At 41.0% G+C, this 24,121-nt stretch overlaps 1 protein-coding gene across 2 annotated transcripts in view; it reads left to right on the plus strand.

Moving 5' to 3' along the window:
- Positions 1-6,915, plus strand: part of ASCC3 (activating signal cointegrator 1 complex subunit 3) — a 335,131-nt gene extending 328,216 nt beyond the window's left edge. For both annotated transcript variants that reach the window (XM_082475077.1, XM_082475078.1), the window contains 3 exons: positions 3,414-3,623; positions 5,833-6,008; positions 6,106-6,915. In XM_082475077.1, the coding sequence (XP_082331203.1) occupies positions 3,414-3,623; positions 5,833-6,008; positions 6,106-6,250 (531 nt within the window). In that variant the 3' untranslated portion in view covers positions 6,251-6,915. The remainder of the gene's footprint in view (positions 1-3,413; positions 3,624-5,832; positions 6,009-6,105) is intronic.
- Positions 6,916-24,121: the final 17,206 nt, after the last annotated feature.

The raw sequence follows: 24,121 nt of genomic DNA on the forward strand, positions 1-24,121 counted from the left end.
TCCTTCAAAGAAACTCCTTATTTGTATACCCTATAGTTTAGATATAAATCTAAATCTATGTTGTGAAAGACAACATAGGTCGTTGCTCCAAACTATCTTTGGAAAGACCAAAAACATGAATGAACAATGCCAGAAATATTTGGCATATATAGACTTTTAACCCTTAAGCAACTTCACCCTAAACATGTCAAAGTAAATGTTCACGATTTATAACATAATTAACATATTGACTTGCAAATGCAGATATTAAAATAAAGAAACTTCTAAACCATGTCATTTTTTTTTTTCCAGTGGAACTTATTGTCGAGCAGGACTTGGAAAAAGTATTACAGGCATCAAAGTCTGATTGTTCAATTTCTGTTGAACCCAAAATTGGCACCAAAAGCTACTTAAATATTCATAATAAGTGCCTACCTTTCTAACTAAATTATCATCAAAATTATGAATAAAAACAATATATTTAAAATGAAAACAAGGCTTCTATTAGCAACAACAGATTTCTAACATAACATACAGCGATTTCAAGCCAAGTTTTAGATGTGATAAAAAATTAGAACATTGTTGTAATTAGTGCAGGGAGAACTCAGAAGTAAACTTACTTAATTTATTTGCATAAATTGCCATTCTGTTATCTTTAAAACCAAATGCAAATTGGCTCAGTCTGATATGATGATGGTTATTTGGCTCAAAAGTGCTTCAATTTGCAGAGCAATCTGGTGTCGGCTCTGCAGTGAGGCGATCCCAGGTAACATACAAATCCTGAATTATTCCAGAAATTAGTATGTTTAAAGCATCAATTTAAGTGCTAATTGCAGTAGTAATGAGAAAAAGCAGTACGACTGTGAGATTTGCATCTTCTACCCCATCAGTATGCCTGGAACGGCTGCTGACTGGCAGAGGATTTGGCTGCTAATTAAATAATTGTATGCATGGCAGTGCTCTTGCCTGATTCAATAGATGAAGATTAATCCTCAGATAAATATGTTTGGCTGGTGTTGAAATGTCTTAGCAATTTCTTTAAAAACAGCTCATGTTTTATATACGTATATGTGAGTGTGTGTGTATGTATGTATGTTTGTGTGTATATATATATGTACAAATATATACACATACAACAAACATATGTATATACATTGAAGATTGAAAATAATAATATCAAGTGCTGCAAAAGATTACAAATATATAAAAGTCAGATCTGACTTTGGGGAGCTTTGTGAAATAAAATTCCAACGAGTTGCTAATACTTAAAATATTATATTGGTAACTCATTTAAAGGTACAAGTGAAGAAACATACGAAGTCTTGCTTCATGTGGTAAATGTTACCTGTGTTGTCTCACGAAGTTAAATGCTTTACAGAAATGGTGTATTTGTGTCTTCACTCTGGCCAGTCTTAAGAGAACATCCAGTGGTACAGCTTCCAGACTCGGTGACTGTTGGTTCTAGCAGGGGATAAGCCATCATTTGTACCTTGAAGCACAGGGTAGACCATTCTGTGGCTTGACTATTTCAAGATCTATTCCAAACGTAATTTCAGATTCACAAGACAAGTTATAGGATTGGAGTTGAATTGAAAATTTGCATTGGATTTACATTTTTTGAATTCCTAAGGGATAGTTTGAGTCATCAGAGCTTCTTCATTTCAATTAGGTGGTATACTCAACAGCAATAAAGTCTTAGCAAACAGGAAATCAAAGCCTATCAGGAAACCTGTAGTATATATTAAAGAAATACAAGGAAAACCAAAATTAAAGTATTCATGTACTTTTAAAAACTAACTTAGAAGGTAACAACGGATAAAACAGCCAATATATATAGAGAGAAGTTTTCTTGACTGATAGTGATATTTGCCACATATTTATAAATGTTAGAAAAAGATGACAATTAATTATCTGAGGACATTAGGTTTATTTTTTTACATTTTTCCATAGACTTAGGAATTCATTCATTTATTCATTCATTCAACAATGATAGGGACTTCCCCGGTGGTCCAGTGGTAAAGAATCCACCTTCCAATGGAAGGGATCCCTGGTCGGGGAACTAGGATCCCACATGCCCCGGGGCAACTAAGCCCACACACCACAGCTACTGAGCTCACGTGCCTCAACAAGGGAGAGAGAGAAAACCCGCAAGCCACAACTAGAGAGAAGCCACGTGCGTCAACGAAGATCCTGTGTGCCACAACTAAGACCCGACACAGCCAAAACAATAAGGAAAATTTAAAAAAAAAAAAAACAATGATAAGCACTTACCATCTGCATTTTGATTTCTCACAAATATTTTCAATTAAAAGAGCAGGAATGGGCTTCCCTGGTGGCGCAGTGGTTGAGAATCTGCCTGCCAATGCAGGGGACACGGGTTCGAGCCCTGGTCTGGGAGGATCCCACATGCCGCGGAGCGACTGGGCCCGTGAGCCACAACTACTGAGCCTGCGCGTCTGGAGCCTGTGCTCCGCAACAAGAGAGGCCGCGATAGTGAGAGGCCCGCGCACCGCGATGAAGAGTGGCCCCCGCTTGCCACAACTAGAGAAAGCCCTCGCACAGAAACGAAGACCCAACACAGCCATAAATAAATAAACAAATAAATAAATAAAAATAAAAAAAAAAAAAAAAAAAAAGAGCAGGAATGAAATTGGTGAAATATTTTCTACCCCTTTAATATGTGTCATTTAAATTGGTATTCTCAATATGATAATGCCAAAAAAAACCATATTTCTTTCTAGAAAGAACCCTAGACTTAAGAGGGTTCCTTATGATATACAAATCATATAGAAATGTTTTCCTTTCAGAATAATTTGGACTCTGAGCAAAAGAAAAACCCGTTTTGTACAATAAATGATCAATGAATGACGCTGACTGACATCAACAATTGCATCACAACATTTTTCAAGTTGCTTTTATATCCCCAAGTAATGCTGTCTGCCTTAGAAGTCACATAAATGCTATACTAGATGCTTCTCTAAAACTAACCAATTCAACAACAGTTATTTTAAAACTTATTTTTTAGTGTAGTCAGTAGTCACTCAATGTCCAGAAGGGATTTACAAGAAAGGGGTCACAAGTTTAGGTAATGATTAATACTTCTTTAGGAGTTTTTAAAGGGACTTTACAAAGATTAAAAGCACACTATTTTTACACACAAATAAATGAGTACAAGAAAAACTAGGACATCTGAACAAGATCTGTGGCTTGTATCACTGGGATTAATATTGTACTTTAGTTCTGAAAAATGCTACCCTTGGGGGAAACTGGGGAAATGGTGCACAGGATCTCTCTGCTTTATTTCTTACAACTGCATTGAATCCAGAATTAATCTCAAAACAAAGAGGTTGATTTTTTAAAAGCTCACTGTTTCTTAGTTGCTCACTACATTTTGCATTAACCACTCCTTATCTTTTCTTTCTTTTTTTATTCAGGCGTGGAGTTTCTTATCTCATTTGCCTGTGATAGATGTTGGCTTAAGTGTTAAAGGCTGGTGGGATGACTCAGCGGAAGGACACGATGAGCTCTCTATCTCAACCGTGACTTCAGACAAACGCAACGACAACAGATGGGTCAGATTGCATGCTGATCAAGAGTATGTGCTTCAAGTCAGCTTGCAGAGAGTCAGCCTTGGGTTCCACAAGGTATAGTGTTTGGTTTCCATTCTCAGATGCTTCACACCAGATCCCAGCACGCACCAGCTCACATGTCTTTTATATTACTAATGCGTCCGTGCCCTTCACCAATCCCGCTTCCTCAACTGGCCTTAAGCAGCAAGAGTCAGTCTTCTGCAATTAGTCAGTTCTCCTCATGTGCCATTTTTCAACCCCAGAATACCCACGTGACATAATAATATAATGCCTGGAGTCCTGGTCTCCAAGTATGGGCTACAGGCTCAGCAGAATTTTCTGGAGTACCTTAAAGAGTGCAGATTCTTTGGCCCTACACCAGGCCGCCTGCACCAGAAACTCAGGACTCTGAAGGGATCTCAAACTCTAGACTTTTACCCAGCACCCCAAATGAAGAAGACGCTAGCCAAGCTTTTCTGTGGCTCACTTGCCCCATCTGCCTGCTTCCTTCATTAGAATGCATATGAGGGAGCTTTGTCAACGTTCGTACAGGCCAAAAATTTACAGTATTTTTATTTTAAATTACTGTGCTCTTTTCTGTTGCCTGTGACACCAAAAATAATTATTGGGCCCTCTAAGAATATTAGTACACAGCATGTGGGCAGATTGGTTTTTAGCCCATAATAATCGAAATAAGAATGTGCCTTTTCGTTAGCTCAGCGGAGTCAGGGGCTTTCCCATATGTAGAACTAGCCCTCAGGAGCGAGGCTGTAGTTCATTAATACTGTCCCCTCTGTTTTCACACACGAAATGGTCAGTAACTTCCTCTTGGTACAATGTCTTTTCAATACTGTGCCTCTAAGTCCCATTTCATTTGATTTCTAATTCTAAACATCAATCAGTGTAAGTATGAACTGATTGGCCTCTGGCATTTCAGAGGCTTTAATACGAGCATTTTTAGATGACAATATATCCCAACTTACAAAAGAAAAGGCAGTAGTAATCATACCGATAAAATCATGAGGAAAAAAAACTACGATTTTTTTTTTTATAGCTGGCGTGTGAGGCGTAAAATTCCCCATTTTACAGAATAATGGAACTTGGGGAGTATAGGAATTTGCCAAGGTCCTAGAGTCAGAAAATACGAGAGCAGGCTGGGAGCACAGAGTTCTCTGATTCCAATCCCTGTTCTCTTCGTGCCTGCCATGTGCAGACACGCTGACAGAAGCGAGGCCTGTCCCAAATAGCTAAACAATGTACCCCAGCCTCAGGGGGCTCACAGCCTCGACAAAGAGATGCTCAAGCAGCTTATCATAGTGCCTGGATAAACAGCGTACTGAGGTGTATCTAAGGTATGTTGAGAGCGCTAATTAGAGAGAACTTTATTTTGAGGCCTTTGCAAACATTTCTGACAATATTGTAGTATAAGATTTTTTTTTACTATAGTATTAGTACTTAAACACTGGATTTAACTGTGCTAGAAAAACTCTGAAATTTTGTTTCTAAGTGCTGTAAAAATACATTGCTCTCTGACCTCTCTTTTAAAATGCCTTAAATGAAACATCTCTCTCTAGAATATTGAGTGAAGTCTGATTGAGAGCATGTCGTTATTAGTACGTTTTACACCATAAATCGTTGTCTTAAGGAATCTCTCAAATAATCTTGGATTTTGTAAAAATCAATCTAAAATAAAGACTTCAAGTGTTGTCATTATGGTGATAGTTAATCTTGGATGGTGGTGATTAATATATTTTATAAATTGCTTGGCTTACAATTTCCCATTCCTCAGAGAAAGGACTTTTTATAACACCGTATTAGAATATGTGCTTCTTCATGTGAGCTTTATTCTTGGGTGATGGGGGAAGATGTCTATGTGACAGAGTGCTTGTTCTCTTAAGATCCAGAGTCTAGCCTGGGTTGACTTTCTTCCCTAAGTATCAATTTCTTGCAAATAAGACTTTGGAAGACTTGGGTAATATGGTTGTATCTCAGTTTGTTCATCTGCAAGTGGGGAATTAATTTCATTTATAAGAATATGGTGTGAGAATTTATTTTGATGTCAAGATTCGAGGGCTTTCTGTTCTCATGGAGCCACAAAGCAGTGTGGCTATTGTGTGCTTCGAGAATCTTGAAAAAAGGTAGATGATAGCATATCAAACACACCAAACCTGAAAATTAAACACATCCCAGATACTTAGATTTATGGCCTTTTAAGCACAGCCAAGTGGTATAGAAAATCTAGCCATTAGTAATGCTCTGCCTTTCCTTTTTTTCTGGTTTACAGGGAAAGCAAGACAGGCATGCAATCACCCCTCGATTTCCCAAATCAAAAGATGAAGGATGGTTTTTGATATTAGGAGAAGTGGATAAGAGAGAACTTATCGCTTTGAAAAGAGTGGGATACGTCCGAAATCATCATGTTGTCTCCATCTCTTTTTATACTCCTGAAGTACCTGGAAGGTAAGCAGAGTCTTACCCCACCAGAGTTCCGAAAGAATTAACCGCGACGGTGATGAGAACGGTGGTTTTACCTTTTCGTTGCTTTTTTATATTCTAGGTATATCTACACACTGTATTTCATGAGCGACTGCTACCTTGGCCTGGACCAGCAGTACGACATCCACCTGCACGTCACACCGGCCAGTGTTTCCGCGCAGGCCGACGAGATCTCTGATGCCCTGACTGACCTCGAAGTGAAGTAACCCGACCCGAACAACCCATCTGAAAGAAGTGGTTGAGAAGCCTGACTGTTCAGTCATCTGGACAAAGTCGAATTACTTGACGTTTGCCTTGGAGGAATCAACTTCCAACCTCAAGGCACTGCGGAAATTGGCGGCGGCTGCAGCTCTGACTCGAGCAATGCGGAGTCAGCCGCGGGGGCCTTTTAACAAATGTCGCCTTTTATAACGCTGTCTTCTTGGGTCTCTTGATGTGTAAAATGACTACGCCCGTAGGAGAATCTTTCAATTTGTGTATATTGAGATGATATCTAGGAATTATCAAATCTTACATTTCACAGTGTACTGTTTACAAGAACATGGGCTTCTCTTTTTTTAAGGAAAACTAACTGCACAGGGGCGTGACAGTGTTAAGATTTGTTATAACACATTTCTAACCCTGCAGCATAAAATATATAAGATAAATCTGTACAGTGACAGACACACTGTGTTTTGTTCACAAAATTTATACTTTGATCACATATGGAAGTAATTTCAAGAATTTCTTATTGTCACAAATGTTAATAATATATGATGTAAAATTACCTTACAGAGCCCAATGATGATTTAAAAGAAAACAGAATATACTGATCTTAGAAAATGTAGATACTGTAACTGGTGGAAATAAAATATTTAGAGTGCCACTTCAACACAGCCTGACTCACTTACTCCCTCTGCCTCCTTTCCATTATAGCCCCTCTTACTCTTCTGTTCTTTTTTTCTTTTCCTTCTCTGTCCAGACTTCACTTCCATTCTCTTAATACTTATTTACACAAGGAGAGAAGTATAGTCTAATTCATACAGGCCACGTAGTACAAGTCTTTGTCTCTGTGCTCTTCAGGGCGGGCCTGAGGCAAACCTAGAAAATTTTCAGCCCCTGCAGGTGGGTTTTCACCTGTGATTCAGGAAATTTCCCTATATGTCCAAACAGTTTCCATCTTGAAAAATACTTTTTTTCCAACTAAAATGTTGTTGGAGTCCATGTCCATATAACATACATTTTCTAGTGAAATGAAATTCTGTTCTTTGCAAAGAAATTTCAGTTATTCCTGGTCCTGTGATCAGTTATTTCAAAATACTTTCCAGTGTAACCACCGCAAGTACTGGAATTTAAAACTTTTTCTGAAACTGGACTGTATTGCTTGTGTGTACCTCCTTTTCCATACCAAAGAAAAAGGTGGGAGAAGGAGGAATAAAAGTAGGATGGGGAGAACCAGGCGTTCACTTCCCAAAATTAAATCTAAATAACGAATGTGAATGCACCGAGTGCAGCGGGCATGAGGTGTCCAAAGGGCTGTAGTCTCAGAAGTTTACTTCATATAAAGAGGTCTTTCTGCCTTTCCTTTGGCAGTTTATTACCTAATTGCAGTTCATACCTAAGCACTGTTTGAGTGAAATTAAAAGAAAAGGAAGATGATATATAGACAGACAATTACCAGTCCAAACAGGAACCTGAAGAGAAACAACTCATTGTCTTCATGTTTATCAGCATCGTTCTTTTTTCTTTTCTTTTTTTTTAAAGAGAGCAGGCAACTTTGGGAAGGTGGGAGAGATCTACTTCACTGGACATGCAGCAGAGGACATAGGAGCAATTAGAAAGAATTTCTGTTATATCCGTTGAGAGAAAAAGCATGACTAATTAAAATTAATTTTAAAATTGAAAGTGATTAGTTCACAATAAGCTGCAGAAGACACTGGTAAGGCAAGGTGTGCTTGGATGGAAAAGTTCATCTTATTCCGATGAGTAACCAATGCTGTTTGTCTACGGCGTTACCCTCACTCTTTACCTGACCAAAATTTTAGTGTTAAGTGTGCACTGTAATATAGGGCACGTGCCAACACAATCAGATCAATTCCATATTTCATTTGTAATTCCATATTCCATTTCATAGTCCCCTGGATTTTATCAACTCCAAATAATGGAAATGCCAGTCAGATATTCATTCTAGGTATGATGTGGATATCCACATGAATCAGAAACATGTCCTTCCTCTTAGACAAGGCGGCCTGGTGACGAAAAGAAGATGTAGATAACTATAATAAAAGGAAGTCATTGCAGCAATGAAATATTTGGAAAATTCGTGAAGGGACATTTAGGCTGAGTTTTGAAGATGGTTATGAAGATGGTCAGACGTCAAAGAAGAGCCTTCTGGGTAGAACAGCATTAACAAAGGTTCTGAGATAACCTAGGGTGTCCAGTTGGTCTGCATTTTCAGAGACATGAAAGGGACTGAACAAACAGACAAGAAGGATGGAAAGGTATGTAAATTCTCACCTTGAATTACAGGGTAAGAACTGCAAATCTTAAGCGAATGCAGTGGAATTCCTTGGGAAGGCACCAGAGGAGATGAGAAGGAATTCTGAGATTAGAACAGAGAACCAGTGGAGATGGGAGGGTTTGCAACCATGCCTATGGTGGGAAACAGGTACTAAATACCAACAAGACTGAGACTCTCCCTTGGATTTTTGACCTTCCCTTCTAATGAAGTAATCCAGTAGCCTTAGAAAACTACACATACTTCCCAAACACACACTTCACAGTTTCCTCCAGTTGCTCAGAGGAAAGACCTTGGAGTCATCCTTGACTCCCGTCTCCCCGCCAGCCACAGTGGTCACCATGCTGCTTGGTGAACATCCCATGGTCCTTGGCTCATGCTACTCCATCAGCCTGGCTTTTTCTCCAGATGCCCAAAGGTCTAGCCATCTTAGTTTAAATGTCAACCCACCCAAGCTCACCTATCCCCCCATCCCCCTTTCCTGTATTTTCTCCATTGTTCTTATCACCACTATAAAAATATTCGTTTATGGGAATTCTCTAGCAGTCCAATAGTTAGGACTCGGCATTTTCACTGCCATGGCCCGGGTTCGATCCCTGGTCAGGGAACTGAGATCCCGTAAGCCACAAAACACAGCCAAAAAATATATATATATATATACTTGTTTATTATTAGTCTCTCCTAACTAAGCTTCCTGATTAAGCCTCAGGAAGGGTTTTTTATCACTTGTGTTCAGGGCTACATAACCAAGACCTACAACATAGCCTGGCACATGGTAGCTGCTTGATAAATCCTTGTGGAATGACTGTTTGAACACAGAGACACCCATGGATTCTAAAATACCACACACCTGCTTCAGTTGACACCTCCTCTTCTAGAAGTGGCATCTACTCTCAGACTCACCAAGAGCAAGTACTTGCCTGGTCCTCATGTCACCTGTCAACAGAGGAGAGGTATACTTAAGCTAATTGGTAGCTTTATGATGACGATGACTGTGGAATATTTTTATATAACAGTGGATCTTGGGTATTACGGGTATTTTAAAACTTCAAATTATCATAAAACCTTTTTAGCCTGAAGTTTTAGCTCCCCCTTCTCTCACCAGACCCCTTTCTTTCCTCCATCACCGCTGCTAACTATTCACAGTGAAAGGATCCCCAAACAAGAACTCCATACATTTAAAGAATATGAACAGATAACTTCTCTCTTTCAGAAATAATTCCAAATGAGTAGGCAAACATTATTTCATGAACTAGCTTCTTACAAAGAAAAACCTGCATTAAGTTTTAAATCTTTCAACTGAGTATTACCAAAATAGAACTTGGCTTCAAAGATATATATTGAGCCTCTAGATTAGCTTTCTTTCTCTGCTTTCAGAAATCTAATTTCTAAATCTAAGAGACACAAGAAGATAAAATTTTTGAATTTAATGAGTTCTAATTATGTTATTTTAAGATCCTCAAAAATGCTCAGAATGGTAGCTGATTCCAGGTTGTCCTGAAAGCCTGTTGTTTTGGTAATGGAGGATGGCTACAGAGACTTCTGGAAAGAGTTATTTCCACAGTTTCAAGCTCAGTTCTTTCACTTTTCCTTATGGAGCATTCCATCCTATTTCTGAAAAATAAAGTTCTTCAAATTTGAGGACTTTAAATGAGATTTCAAAGATTCTTCTTTGAACCTTCTTCTGAAGTCTTTTTTTTTTTTTTAGGTGGAATATATATATTTTGGTAAAAAGTAAAGCATCAACACTTATTATCTTTATACATTGCAGAATGTCTCCCCCACTCACCCCCCTCTTCCTGAACCTCTTCCCCCTTCTTTTTATTTTTAACATCTTTATTACAGTATAATTGCAATGGTGTGTCAGTTTCTGCTTTATAACAAAGTGAATCAGTTACACATATACATATATCCCCATATCTCTTCCCTCTTGCATCTCCCTCCCATCCTCCCTATCCCACCCTTCTAGGTGGTCACAAAGCACTGAGCTGATCTCCCTGTGCTATGCGGCTGCTTCCCACTAGCTATCTATTTTACATTTAGTAGTGTATATATGTCCATGCCACTCTCTCACTTTGTCCCAGCTTACCCTTCCCCCTCCCCATGTCCTCAAGTCCATTCTCTAGTAGGTCTGCATCTTAATTCCCATCTTGCCCCTAGGTTGTTCTGACCTTCTTTTTTTTTTTTTTTAGATTCCATATATATGTGTTAGCATACGGTATTTGTTTTTCTCTTTCTGACTTACTTCACTCTGTATGACAGTCTCTAGGTCCATCCACCTCACTACAAATAACTCAGTTTCGTTCCTTTTTGTGGCTGAGTAATATTCCATTGTATATATGTGTCACATCTTCTTTATCCATTCATCTGTCGATGGACACTTAGGTTGTTCCATGTCCTGGCTATTGTAAATAGTGCTGCAGTGAACATTGTGGTACATGACTCTTTTTGAATTATGGTTTTCTCAGGGTATATGCCCAGTAGTGGGATTGCTGGGTCATATGGTAATCCTATCTTTAGTTTTTTAAGGAACCTCCATACTGTTCTCCATAGTGGCTGTATCAATTTATATTCCCACCAACAGTGCAAGAGGGTTCCCTTTTCTCCACACCCTCTCCAGCATTTATTGTTTGTAGATTTTTTGATGATGGCCATTCTGACTGGTGTGAGATGATATCTCATTGTAGTTTTGATTTGCATTTCTCTAATGATTAATGATGTTGAGCATTCTTTCATGTGTTTGTTGGCAATCTGTATATCTTCTTTGGAGGAATGTCTATTTAGGTCTTCTGCCCATTTTTGGATTGAGTTGTTTGTTTTTTTGATATTGAGCTGCATGAGTTGCTTTCCCAAGTCTTTTGCATGCCAATTTGAGAAAGATCTTGGGGTGCTAGTCAGATGTTGGGTCTAGTCCCACCCAAGGTCAAGCTTTGGGCCCTGACAGCCACATCTGAATAGATGCTTAAATTTTTATTGTTACTCTTCAACTGGCCTGCAATTCAGAGAATATTTTTTAAATGCACCTGATTGAATTTTCACGGGTAATACTGTGTCTCTAATATTAAGCAGTTCCTTATGGAGACTTCCTGGAGAACATAATGGACTGTAAATCAATCCACGTTTGGTTAAGAAGAATTAGAGCACCTCCTTCTAATTAAAAGTTCTTTGAATCCCCAAACCCATGTTTCCTTACTTACTAAGTTTATTATTTGTCTGTTCTTGATTTTATTTGCACTTGTTAAATAAATCCCATAGATGCCATGCCCATCCATTGAAAGCAAGTATAATCAACTTGAATGATTGTACCCTTTGATTCCAGTTATATTGGAAGCAGTTTTTAATGATTTGAAGATCACAGGGCTGATCTAAGATGAATTTTATTTCTGAACTTTCATCCAAGTACAGCTGGCTCTTGACATCAAAATACTGCACCTTGCAGGATGTGGATTGCTCTCGCCAATTCTGGAACTCCCTACAGCCAATGGCCCATTTTCCCAAATAGCCTTGAAGGTGCCAACATTTCAGAGGAGAATGGAACTTCTGAAATACCAAATAATTCCTGCAAGTGAGATGGCTTGTAACACTGAGTAATGCTGACTGCCATAAAAGTGAAACACCAAAGACAGAAAAGGGAGATTCTGCAAAAGTTTTTCATGGCAATACATCAGAATTGGTGCATATTCTCTAAAAGTAACCATCTACAGGGAAAAAATTCATTTGGGTGTGTCAGTTCTAACCAAAGTGGACCAGCAAAACATAAAATCGACTTAAATTACAGAAGGGAAAGTTTGAATTGGAGCAACAACAACAAAACTTCACAGCGCGTTTATGAAACAATGTATAGCCAGGCTACCAACGGAGATCTTCATTAACCAAACATTATCTGCCTCAACATCATAGCTGTCTCTCTACCCAACTCCGCACTAGAGACAGGTCACTGCATACTTCTTTAAGTATCTGAAATTGAATCCACATGAAAATGTCTGATAGTCATTCTGACAAAGAATGCCAATATCTTCAACTGAGCTTTCAAATAAGCTCATCTAATTACAATACAGAAATGGCCTAATTGTGGGCAGTATACCAGGAATGTGCATCTTTACCTATGTTATTTAGCTGGGTATCGTCAGAAAATATGCTCTATTTCCTATCACAACACAGTTTTACCAGAGATCTGGGAGGAATAGATATGGGTTAGAAAGAAAACTGCATTTGCTGTATCAAGAGAAGCAGTTTGGGTTTGGGGGTTTTTGTTGTTATTTTCCTTTCATTACCTCTCACCCCTGTATTATATTTGGTGATCCAACCCCATATTGGAAGATTTTAGGACAATATATCTGATCAGCTCTCTTCTGTTCCCATTTCCTCACCTACAGAACAGAGGTCATACCTGCCTGTGCTTCCTCTCAGAGTACTTGGCTCCATCATAAGAAAGACAGCCATCTTCATCGCTGTGGCACAGCAAGTGTTTTACCAATTTTGTTGAACTAATCATTTATGTGAAAGTGCTTAGAAAATGATAAGGCACTATAAAGAGGAAATGAGATGTAAATGAAAGTCTAAGGTGATGATAAATTATAAATCACCTCGTCTGCAGGATTGATTTTATATGTCAATGAACAATAGGCTAAGAGCCCACCTCATCATTGCTACTCCCACCAGAAACAATAAAATCTTTGTGCCCAGAGAAGGATGTGCTTGTGTTCCATTCCTTTGTGCTACAGTATTTCCACCTCTCCAAACGCAAATGCATGCACGCTTTCAGTTGTAGCTCAGCACACTTAGGGGAATGGGTATTAACTACTTCAGTGGAACTTTTCTGAGGATGCTTCGTGAGAACATGTTTTGACAGATAGTGAAGGGGAGACAGAAGCCTCAGACAGTGGAGGAGAAGTCTGACTGCCTCATTTCTGCCCCTTCTAGCTTCTGAGGACAAACTTCACGACTTCACAACCTTGCCAGGGCAAGGTTCCAAATAAGCAGAAACAGGGACCATTCTGGAAGCAGAACAGCTTCTGAGAGCAAGAGCTGTGGGCACCTCACACTTTGACCAAGAGTTTGGGTTGCAAGACATATTGCACCCAGAGTGATATGATATTTTCAAGTAAGTTCTAAAATTTCCTTAACAGCATTTATGTACTTTCCTTAATATTGCAAGCAATACCCACTCGTCCAATTTCCCTGGGAGTCGCGTTGCTCCCATGCTTGTATAAGGGCGAAAATCAATTTAAATATATTCAGTAAAAACCTAAACCTTTTCCTTTTAAAAGCAAATATTTGATTTTTCTTTCAGAAGTAACTATTTTTATACCATTTTGTCCAACTTCTGAAACCTAACTCTAGCCAAAAAATAAAGAGGAGAAAAATGCAGCTGGCTTCTAATACAGTATATTAGAAACAGTGAGCATCATACAGACATCTCAATAAAACTTCAATCTTATTTTCTGATACTTTAGAAAATGCATTCCTCTAAAAACACATTACCCTTCAAGTGGCCTTTGGAGAAACTGAAACATTGACGAAATCCTCGGATTGCAGTAAAGAACATTCTCCATGGACTATTCTAATCAATTATAGAAACAAAACTGTACCCAGATCATATAACACACCAGTGATGATCCTGGCTTCTGTCCATCTTATAAAATGCAGCAACTCACAAACATCGGTCCTACTGCTAGTTGCAGCTCTCCAACCCAGAAAGATTTACTCTCAACTGATTGTTACTTTGCATGCTGAAAATGATTGTACATCTGCATCTTCTATTTCAGTTTTGTCATTTCGTTGTCTTTGCCCACTGTGTTAATTATTTTTGGATGCTTCAATCCTATCTCCAGACAATATATTTGAAACTCTCATGAGGATGCATTGCATAAATATTGAATGTGTTAAAGACAGAGTCTGAGGTAATTCAGAATGAATTTAAGTAAATTGATTGGAATCAGTTTTTATTTAGGAAATCTTCTAGGGACAATTCCGACATATTTAAAATAACTAACTGTTCACAGAGATGCAATCTGCATATGCATTCCAATAAATCCATGAATCAGCAATCAAAACAGAAATACATGCCTTTAAGATGCCGGAAAACAGCTAAAAAGTGATACCAATTACAGTAATAAAATAGCTGGGAATATTCTTCAGAACAAAAATGCTTTAATAAAATCAGATAAAGATAATGTAACAGTGGTGAGGTGTTAAAATAAAAAGGGGAAATGTAATTTACACCCAAGCTGTAATTACATATGTGTTTTATAGGTTCAGTAGACAGAAAAATGAGATCTGTTCCACCCTGGTGAACGGTGAGGGAAAGAGAAGTGGCAACTGTAATTAAGAGTCAAATGTCTTGGGATTTCCCTGCTGGTCCAGCAGTTAAGACTCTGTGCTTCCAATGCAAGGGGCCGGGGTTTGATCCCTGGTCAGGGAACTAGATCCTGCATGCTGCAACTTAAGAGCCTGCATAACGCAACTAAAGATCCCACACACCGCAATGAAGACCCGGTACAGCCAAATAAATAAATATTTTTTTAAAAAAATCAAATGTGTTGCATTGGGTTTGGCTATGATTTCTTGGGTATGACACCAAGGGCACAGGCAACAAAAGAAAAAATAGACAAATTGAGCTTCATAAAAGTAGTGCAGCAAAAGACACTATGTATTAGCAATAAAAAGGCAACCCACAGAATACGGAGAGAAGATATTTTCGAATTATATGCCTGATAAAGGATTAATATTCACAATATATAGAAAACTCATAAAACTCAAAAACAACAAAAAAACCAACCTGATTCAAAAATGGGTGTTGGGCTGCACCCCACAGGCTTACAAGCCCTGTACTTGCCCAGCTTCAAGACCAAAGAGCCTGGAGTCAGCAACAGAAACATCAGTGGTTTAATGGATGGGCGAGCTTACAGGTCTGAGGCAAGGCTCTGGACGGCGGACAGGACTTGGCGGCAGTCTTTGCTCCCAGGGGGAAGGGGAGATTACCACTTATAAGGGAATTGACATCAGGTGGGCTCATTAGTTACCAGGGAAACCAGTAGAGGGGCATGCCCCTCACCACCCCTTTGATAAGAACAATCACCAGCTGGGGCCTGGAGCAAGTACATAGGAAGGTCAGTCGTGTGCATAAGATATAGACGAAGCAAGCACTGGTCGGGCAGGGGATGTACAGAGAGCAAGAGAACAGCCCTCTTGAGTGGCCTGACCATACAATGGGGAATAGATAAGCCCCCCCCAAGAAATAGATAAGTCTCAAAAAAAGATATACAAGTAGCCAATGGTCATATGAAAAGATGCTCAACATCACTAATCACTAGAGAAATGCAAATCAAAACCACAATGAGATATCACCTCACACCAATTAGATGAAAAAAAAAACCCAGAAAATAACAAGTGTTGATGAGGAAGTGGAGAAATTGAACCCTTTTGCACTGTTGCTGGAAATGTAAAATGATACAACCACTGTGGGAAAAGAGTATGGCAGATCCCCAAAAAATTAAAAATCGAATTACCATATGTTGGGCTGCCCCCCACAGGCCTACAAGTCCTGTACTTGCCCAGCTTCAAGACTGAAGAAAGAGCCCAGAGTCAGCAACAGAGACATCAGTGGTTTAATGGATGGGGGAGCTTACATGTCTGAAGCAAGGTCCTGGAGCGACACCCCACCGTGTGCCGCGGACGGCAGACAGGACACAGTGTCGGCCTTCGCTCCCTCCCAGGGGGGAATGGGAGATTACCAGTTATAAGAGAATTGATGTCAGGTGGGCTCAGTAGTTACCAGGGAAACCAGTAGAGGAGCACACCCCCCTCACGACCCCTTTGATAAGCTATCACTCGCTGGGGCCGGGGGCAAGTACATAGGAAGGTCAGCCATGTGAGCAGGGTGTAGGTGAAGCAGGCCCTGGTCAGGCAGGGGATGTACAGAGAGCAAGAGAACAGCCATCTTGACTGGCCTGACCATACACCGTATGATCAAGCAATTTCATTTCTGGGTATATATCCAAAAGAACTGAAAGCAGGGTCTTGAAGAAATATTTGTACACCCATGTTCATAGCAGCATTATTCACAGTGGCTAAAACAAGTGTCCATCAACAGATGAACGGATAAGCAAAATGTGGTATATACATGTAATGGAATATTATGCAGCCTTCAAAAGGAAAGAAATTCTGACATATGCTGCAACATGGATGAACTCTGAGGACATAATGTAAAGTTAAATAAGACAGTAACAAAAAGACAAATACTATATGATTTCACTTATATGAGGTACCCAGAATAGTCAAATTCATAGAGACAGAAAGTAAAACAGTGGTTACCAGGGGCTGGGGGAAGGGAGCATGGGGAATTAATAGGTAGTTTCAGTTTTGCAAAATAAAATTTAGGAGATAGATGGTGGTAACAACTGCGTAACAATATCAATATACTTAATACCACTGAACTGTATACTTAAAAATGGTTAAGATGGTAAATTCTATATGTGTATTTCACAATAATAAAAAAGATGTTATTATTATTATTTTTTCTGGCCACGCTGTGCGGCTTGTGGGAGCTCAGTTCCCTGACCAGGGATTGAACCCAGGCCATGGCAGTAAAAGCCCAGAATCCTAACCACTAGACCACCAGGGAACTCCCCCAAAAAAGGCGTTATTTTCTTTAAAGTCAGATGTCTTGGATCGAATGTGAAGAAAAATAAGAAAACCAAATGACACTCAAAATGTTTATTAAAAGTTCAGGACAATGCACTTATGTAGTCAGAATACTTGTACAGGCAAAAGTAAACATTCCACATGGAAAACTTACCAGACCACTTTGCCAGGTCCATTGAAAATATATTTCAGAAACCTGTCAAACCGTTGTTTCTAGATATTAAAAAAAAAAAAAAAGAAGAAGAGTGAAGCAACTAATTTCCATTCATGCATCCTTCCCTACTCCTTCCGTGCCAGAATCCATACCCTTGAATCAGGTCAGAGTCAGGTCTTCTCAGACCGAGCGCGTATGTCAGCACCCCCAGCACTTAGCCCCAGACTTTGTACCTATGACGCACTGAAAACTTATCGGTCGGTTGAAGGGTGGTCCCTTAGTGACACCCACCCCTCCAGTAATGTGAACCTGGTAACCAAGAAGTCAGGCCTTATTCCCTCTCCCTCATCTCCCACACCTATGCCTGTGAGGGTTTTGAATCCCACTCTTTGAGCCCACAGAGAATAGAATGAAAAGCTTTTAATTATTTGTATTTTACCCATTCCTTTTTATTATGAAATATTCCAAACATAAAAAATGTAGAAACTAATATAATGAATATCCCTGCACTGTCTCCCAAATTTATTGAAGGATAACATTTTTCATACTTACTTTTTATTTATTTTTATTTTTTTGGCTGTGCTAGGTCTTCGTCTCTGTGCGTGGGCTCTCTCCAGTTGCGGCAAGCAGGGGCCACTCTTCATCGCAGTGCGCGGGCCTCTCACTATCGCGGCCTCTCTTGTTGCGGAGCACAGGCTCCAGACGCGCAGGCTCAGTAATTGTGGCTCACGGGCCCAGTTGCTCCGCGGCATATGGGATCTTCCCAGACCAGGGCTCGAACCCGTGTCCCCTGCATTGGCAGGCAGATTCTCAACCACTGCGCCACCAGGGAAGCCCCATACTTACTTTTTAAGAGAGAAATACAACGTTAAGTGTATAGTTGGTGTCCTGGACACCCTTTCGCTCCTTCCGGTCCAGAGCTAATCCCTACCTTGAATTATTATCTTTCATGTACATGTTTTTATACTCTTACTGATATAACTACCTACTTTTACCACCTGTTTTTACACTATTTTCACATACATGCAAAAGAGATATAGCAGATGCGGTCAACAGCCTCCAAGATGGCCCCCCATGACCCTGCCTCCTGGTATTCACACCCTGGGCAATTCCCTCCCCTTGAACATTGTCTGGACTTAAAGATTAACTTCTAATGAACAGAATATGGTAGAAGTGATGGGATATCACTTCCAAGATTAGAATATAAAAATTCACTGTTTTTGAGGGACTTCCTTGGTGATCTAGTGGTTAAGAATACACCTTCCAATGCTAGGGGACGAAGGTTCTATCCCTGGTCAGGGATATCAAAATATCACAGTTTATTTATTCATTTTTAAGTTGATGGGCTTTTATATTTGTTCCCAATATATGCTACCAAAAATAATTGCTGCAACCAATACTTGTCCCACTTCTTTTCTTGTTGTTGTTGGGCTGCAAGGCTTGTGGGATCTTAGTTCCCTGACCAGGGATTGAACCCGGCCCCTTGGCAGTGAGAGTGCAGAGTCCTAACCACTGGACCACCAAGAAATTCCCTAGTTTTCCCCTTTCTTAGTGAATTATCTTTCATTTCATAAAAATGCACATAGCTCAATAATATTCAAGTTAAGATTTTAGTTCAGGAATCAAAAGAGACTAGACACAAAGAATTTATGATTTGACTAGACTAGTATGACGTGTTTATATTTTTAGGGCAAAATGTAATCTGCCGTGTATTTCTCCACAGAAACATATCTAAGTAGGTGAATACAATAAAGGCAGCCATGGAACCATGTTGTAGAAATTGTAGAATACAATAAAGGCAGCCATGGAACCATATTCCAGGCCAAGGCTGATGCAACACGGGCAGCCATGGTCTCATGATTCCCTGATTACGTACAAACTGAACTAGTTAGCATGCATTTTCCTTTTCTGCTGTTCTTTTAAGCTTAGACTGAACTGCAGAATTTCCCAATGGATGCTTCTTTTGTGCCTCAGTGGGCGATGTCCTCAGGTGGATTCTCTAGGCGTCGCCTGAAGAAAAGAGTCAGGGAGCAGAGCCCCAGTTTTCAGCGCTCTGCTGAGTGGGGATTCAGCAGGCTCGGTCTGGGGGCTGCAGGCCCTTACCCTTCCCGTACCACAGGAGCTAAACCGAAGTTGTCAACTTCCTAAGAAATGGGAATATGCCCTGTCATCATGTCTCCTGGCAAAATAAGACTGGTTAAAATGTCATCATGAATTAACAAGCATGCCTGCGTGCTTCATGGTGTGACAAAGGTCTTAAAAGGCTCGCTTCTGTTTTTGATTTGCAGACTTTTAAAGCTGGCATTAAAAATATTCCTTCCATACAGCGTATTTGGTCAGATGCTCTCACATTTTTGGATAAGCTTGGTTATTCGTATTAAATCTATTTCTTTACATTTCCTATCACATGTGATAAGAAAGGAGAATCCTGCAGACACTTGCCTCCCAGTTTTAGCCAAAGCTAGAGCAGCAAGCTACCCCCAACACCATCGCGCTCATGAAGACACAAAAGTACTAAATAGAGAAAAGCCGGCTTTGATGGTGAGATGCAAATATAGTAACAGCCCTCCGTGCATTGCCTTGAATGGCTGTTGTCCTAATGCACGCTGAAGGGGTGATCTATTTAAAGGGATGTCAGACATTTCAAAGAACTTGAGTTACCATTTCACCACAACCTAAGATTTATTCAAGAAGAAAAAAAAAGATCACATTAAAAAAATTCCTTCATGGGGACTTCCCTGGCCGTCCAGTGGTTAAGACTTCGCCTTCCAATGTAGGGGTTGCGGGTTCAATCCCTGGTCGGGGAACTAAGATCCTACATGCCTCCAAAAAACCAAAATATAAAACAGAAGCAATGCTGTAACAAATTCAATAAAGACTGTAAAAATGGTCCACATCAAAAAAATCTTAAAAAAAAAATTCCTTCATTATTTGAATCATTTTCAGAAGCGATCTGTATCTCTCTCAGAGTATATATATTTTATCTCCTGAGCGTCCACTGAAGAAATACATACTAAGCACAAACTTCAACCAAAACTGAGCTATGCAGATGCTTCAGAACACAAGAAGCAACAAAAATCGGCCACTGCCAGTCTCCCCAGCCTTCTGGTCCTGAGCCTGTCCTCCTTTCCTGACCCCAGAGCCGCAGCCTCTCTCCTGGGCACTAACCAGTTCACCTTAAACCCTCACCTGCAGAGCCCACCGCCTCATATAGAGGAAGCGCTTGAGAAACACCTGTGGCACAAATACAGTTTTAAAATAATAGATTGGAGGACTGTCTCATATAGACCATGAAGCTAACAGAGGAAACTGAAGGTAATAAAGCTTCTGTAGCACCCACAACGCCCACTGTCCTCTCTCAAAGGGATGGGGTGAGGTGTCTCCAGTGAGGGTCAGCAGAACAAAGTGAGGTTACAGAATATCCTTCCTGCTTGCAGGTCATTAGGCAGACAAATGCCTTCCTGTGCTGGGAAAGATGATCTGAAAGAGAACCAAGTAAGCGCGGAATTTAGGAAATTAAAGGTATTTTTCAGGCAGTGGGTCCAGTAGTAAATGCCCCTGATGTCTAACCCCCAGTGGAGAATATCTTACAGCCTCCACTGCAGATTGCTATTCACTTAACATGTTCCCAACCAAATGTGCAATGCCTTAAGAACTCAGCGCTCGCCATAGAATAATTCTGGAAGGATATACGAGGAATTTATGAGCAGTGGCTTCTGAGGGGGGCCCTGGAAGGAGAGGCTTAATATGTAATGTTTTGCACTATTTGATTTTTTTTACCTTTTGCTCACACAGTATTTTTCCATTGAAAATAGTGGGCTTAAAATGTTTGATAAAAGAAAAAAAAATCTCTCAAAAGTATAACCTGCTTCAAAAAAACTGAACCAAACCAAAAGATTGTGCTTGGTATTTCCTTTACAAACTGATTGACTAGTTGTGCCCTGGAGGGGACAGGGGTTCCATGTCAGGTTAAGAAAAAAAAAACAAAAAAACAAAAACCCTTTAATTTCCTGTTGAGGACAAGTTTGGGAGAAAGAGGGTGATTGCTGGTTCACGCCGGGGAAGGGACCCCCCTGAGAGTGGGCATGGGTCCTCTGATGTGTTTGCTGTGTGTGAAAATGGAACGGGCTGTGCGGAAGCCCTCAGCTCCTCCACGAGGCACTGTGAACCTGAGTGGATTGTCACTAGGGATGATTCTCTATTAAAGGGCAATTAAAACAAGGGAAGATTCGGTGTTTTATTTAGGGAAGAAAACTGAAGATTTTCTGGGGAAGGGGTTTTAGTTTTGTGCTTTTTGTCCTTCAAAAAATCGCAAGGTGCTTTCCCTCCTTTCATCCCTATTATGGGTTGAATTGTGTCCCCTGCCCAAAAAAGATATGTTCAAGTCCTAGCCCCCAGTACCTCAGAATGTGACTGAGTTTGCACGCAGGGTCTTTACAGAGGTCATCAAGTTAAAATTAGGGCCTTGGGGTGGGCCCTCATCCACTCTGACTGGTGTCCTTATTAAAAGGGAAATTTGAACACAGAGACAGACATGAATGTGAAGAGGATGTGAAGTGACACAGGGAAAGAAGGGGGCAGATGTGGGAGTCAAGGACCGTGTGGGACGGCCAGAAGCTGGACGAGGCAAGGATAGATCCTTCCCCTACAGGTTTCAGAGGGAGCGCGGCCCTGCAGATGCCCGGCTTTCAGACTTCTAGCCGATGCAACTGTGAGACAATGGATTCCTGTTTTTCCTAAGCCTGCTAGTATTGGGTACTTTGTTATGGCAGCCCTAGGACACTAATACAAAGCTTTCCTGTAACTTCCGGGCATACAGGCCCTCAGTGACCTCTGCCAGGTCTCAGTCCCTGTGGCCTTTTGCCTCAAATCCGAAGCCTTGTGTTTTGCCTCATTGCTTTCAGTTCTTTCGTGCTGCCGGCACCTCCAGGCCTTAGGCCAGGTGGTCTCCAAGCTTGGAAGGACTTCGGGGGCTTGGGGGCCTTCGTGGCTGTCCACCTCTCACTCATCCTCGAGTCTCAGCCCGGAAGCATCTCCTCGAGGTGGTGAAGCTTCCATTCCCAGCCCTACCGTTCCTTGCCCCTCCTTCATTGCTGCGCCTGCCCACGATGCTGCAAGTGTCTGTCTGTGGGTCTGTCTGGCCTGTGAGAATAACTCTTTCCAGGGCAGGGACCGTGCCGTCTTCAGCTTTTACTCCCAAGCCTGCCACAGTGTGTCCGACGCACAGATGCTCAGTGAATCGTTCCTGAGATGAGCTGCCCTCTGAGTACGTACTGTTGGTGGAACCCTGTCAGGAGACGCTCTGTCATTCCAACCGCCTCCCTGTAAGAGCCAATGCCCAGAATCTAAGCAGCCTGTGGCGGCCTAGAGAGGAGGCACATCATGACAAGGAGAAACAGGGCATCTGGTCTGTTTCTAGCACTTCTGTAACTCTCACTTGTGCTCACTCAGAGGCCCCGTGAGACAAGAGCCCAGAGCAACAAACGGGGTCCCAGGAGAAGCATCCAGCCTGGGTTATAAATCTGCACCGTCTGGGGTATTTCTCCCCCATTATCTCTCACTTGTCTACTTGCGCATCTGCCTTGATTGCATTTGGGGCTGTAACCTCCTCTTCTGAGAGGGGCCTCTGGGAACTGAAGAAATGATGGCTGGATGGAAACTGCTAAACTGGGAGACTGAACAAATGGGTGGATCTGAACGAAGGCTCTGGAAGAAGTGGATGGTCTCATTCCCCCCACTTGTTTATTATAAGACCAAAGGAACATGTTTGAAGGACTAATGATTTAGAAGGAAAAAAAAAAAAAGTGGGAAATGAAAGCCATATTTTTCTAAGGAAAGAACATTTTTATCTTGATCATCCACAAATTATAAGACGACATACATCAGCATGCTATTTCATTAACAAATTACAGTCTCTTCTCCACAGCGGAGGAATAAAGAAAAAGTTCACCTAATAAGAGAGGTTAGCCCCTAATTAGGATCAGGCTGTAGAATTTGCTGGGTGTAATTTTCCACTGCAAATTGTTCTCGGGTTGACCTTGGCTGGTATTAAGGACATGGGTTTGAAAACACATCTTTCCTTTGCCAGCACGTCCCCACAAAGCCCTAGTGCCTTCCACAGACCATTACTGAGTCTGTCTCCACCCCCCAGCCTCCTGCTCCCCAATTGGCCTCCCTCCCTCCCTCCAGCTTTAAGGGATCTTTTTGAAGAGAAATTACCATTTACTGAGTACCTGCGGGGTAGCAGAAAAAACACAGGACTTGGAGTCAGACAGTCCCAGCACTGAATCACGTCTCCACTCTGTAGCTTCCCTGAACCTGGGTTCCCAGCTGAATGTTGAAATGATGACACCTGCTTTCAGAGTTGTTTCAGGGCTTAAGGGTGGTGTGAAGGTATAAGGCAAGCGCTCACACGTGTTATTTTCCTTCTGTTTCAAGTCCTGTCAGCAGCTCTGTAAGCCTGGCATTCCTCCTCGTTCCGCAGCTAAGACACCCGGAGAGGCCAAGTCAGTCTCTCACGGACACGCAGCCCAGATACGGTGAGGGCAAGATTTGAACCTCTGACCCCAAAGGGTCCAACTCAGCCGCTTTGTCCACCCAGACACAGTGACCTTGAAGATTGGCTGCTCAAGATCATACATGGGGTGCGGGCCCCAAAAAATATAGGCACTAAGCATAGTGGCTGTTCATGTCTTTCCACCCTCTGGGGCTCAGAATGTGAGTCTGGGATGGCCAAGGCGGCCCTGGGCGTGGATCTCCTCCTTTCCCCCAGCCCCGTCC

This window comes from Balaenoptera physalus (genome assembly GCF_965194825.1).
Source record: "Balaenoptera physalus genome assembly, chromosome: 9".
Taxonomy (NCBI): domain Eukaryota; kingdom Metazoa; phylum Chordata; class Mammalia; order Artiodactyla; family Balaenopteridae; genus Balaenoptera; species Balaenoptera physalus.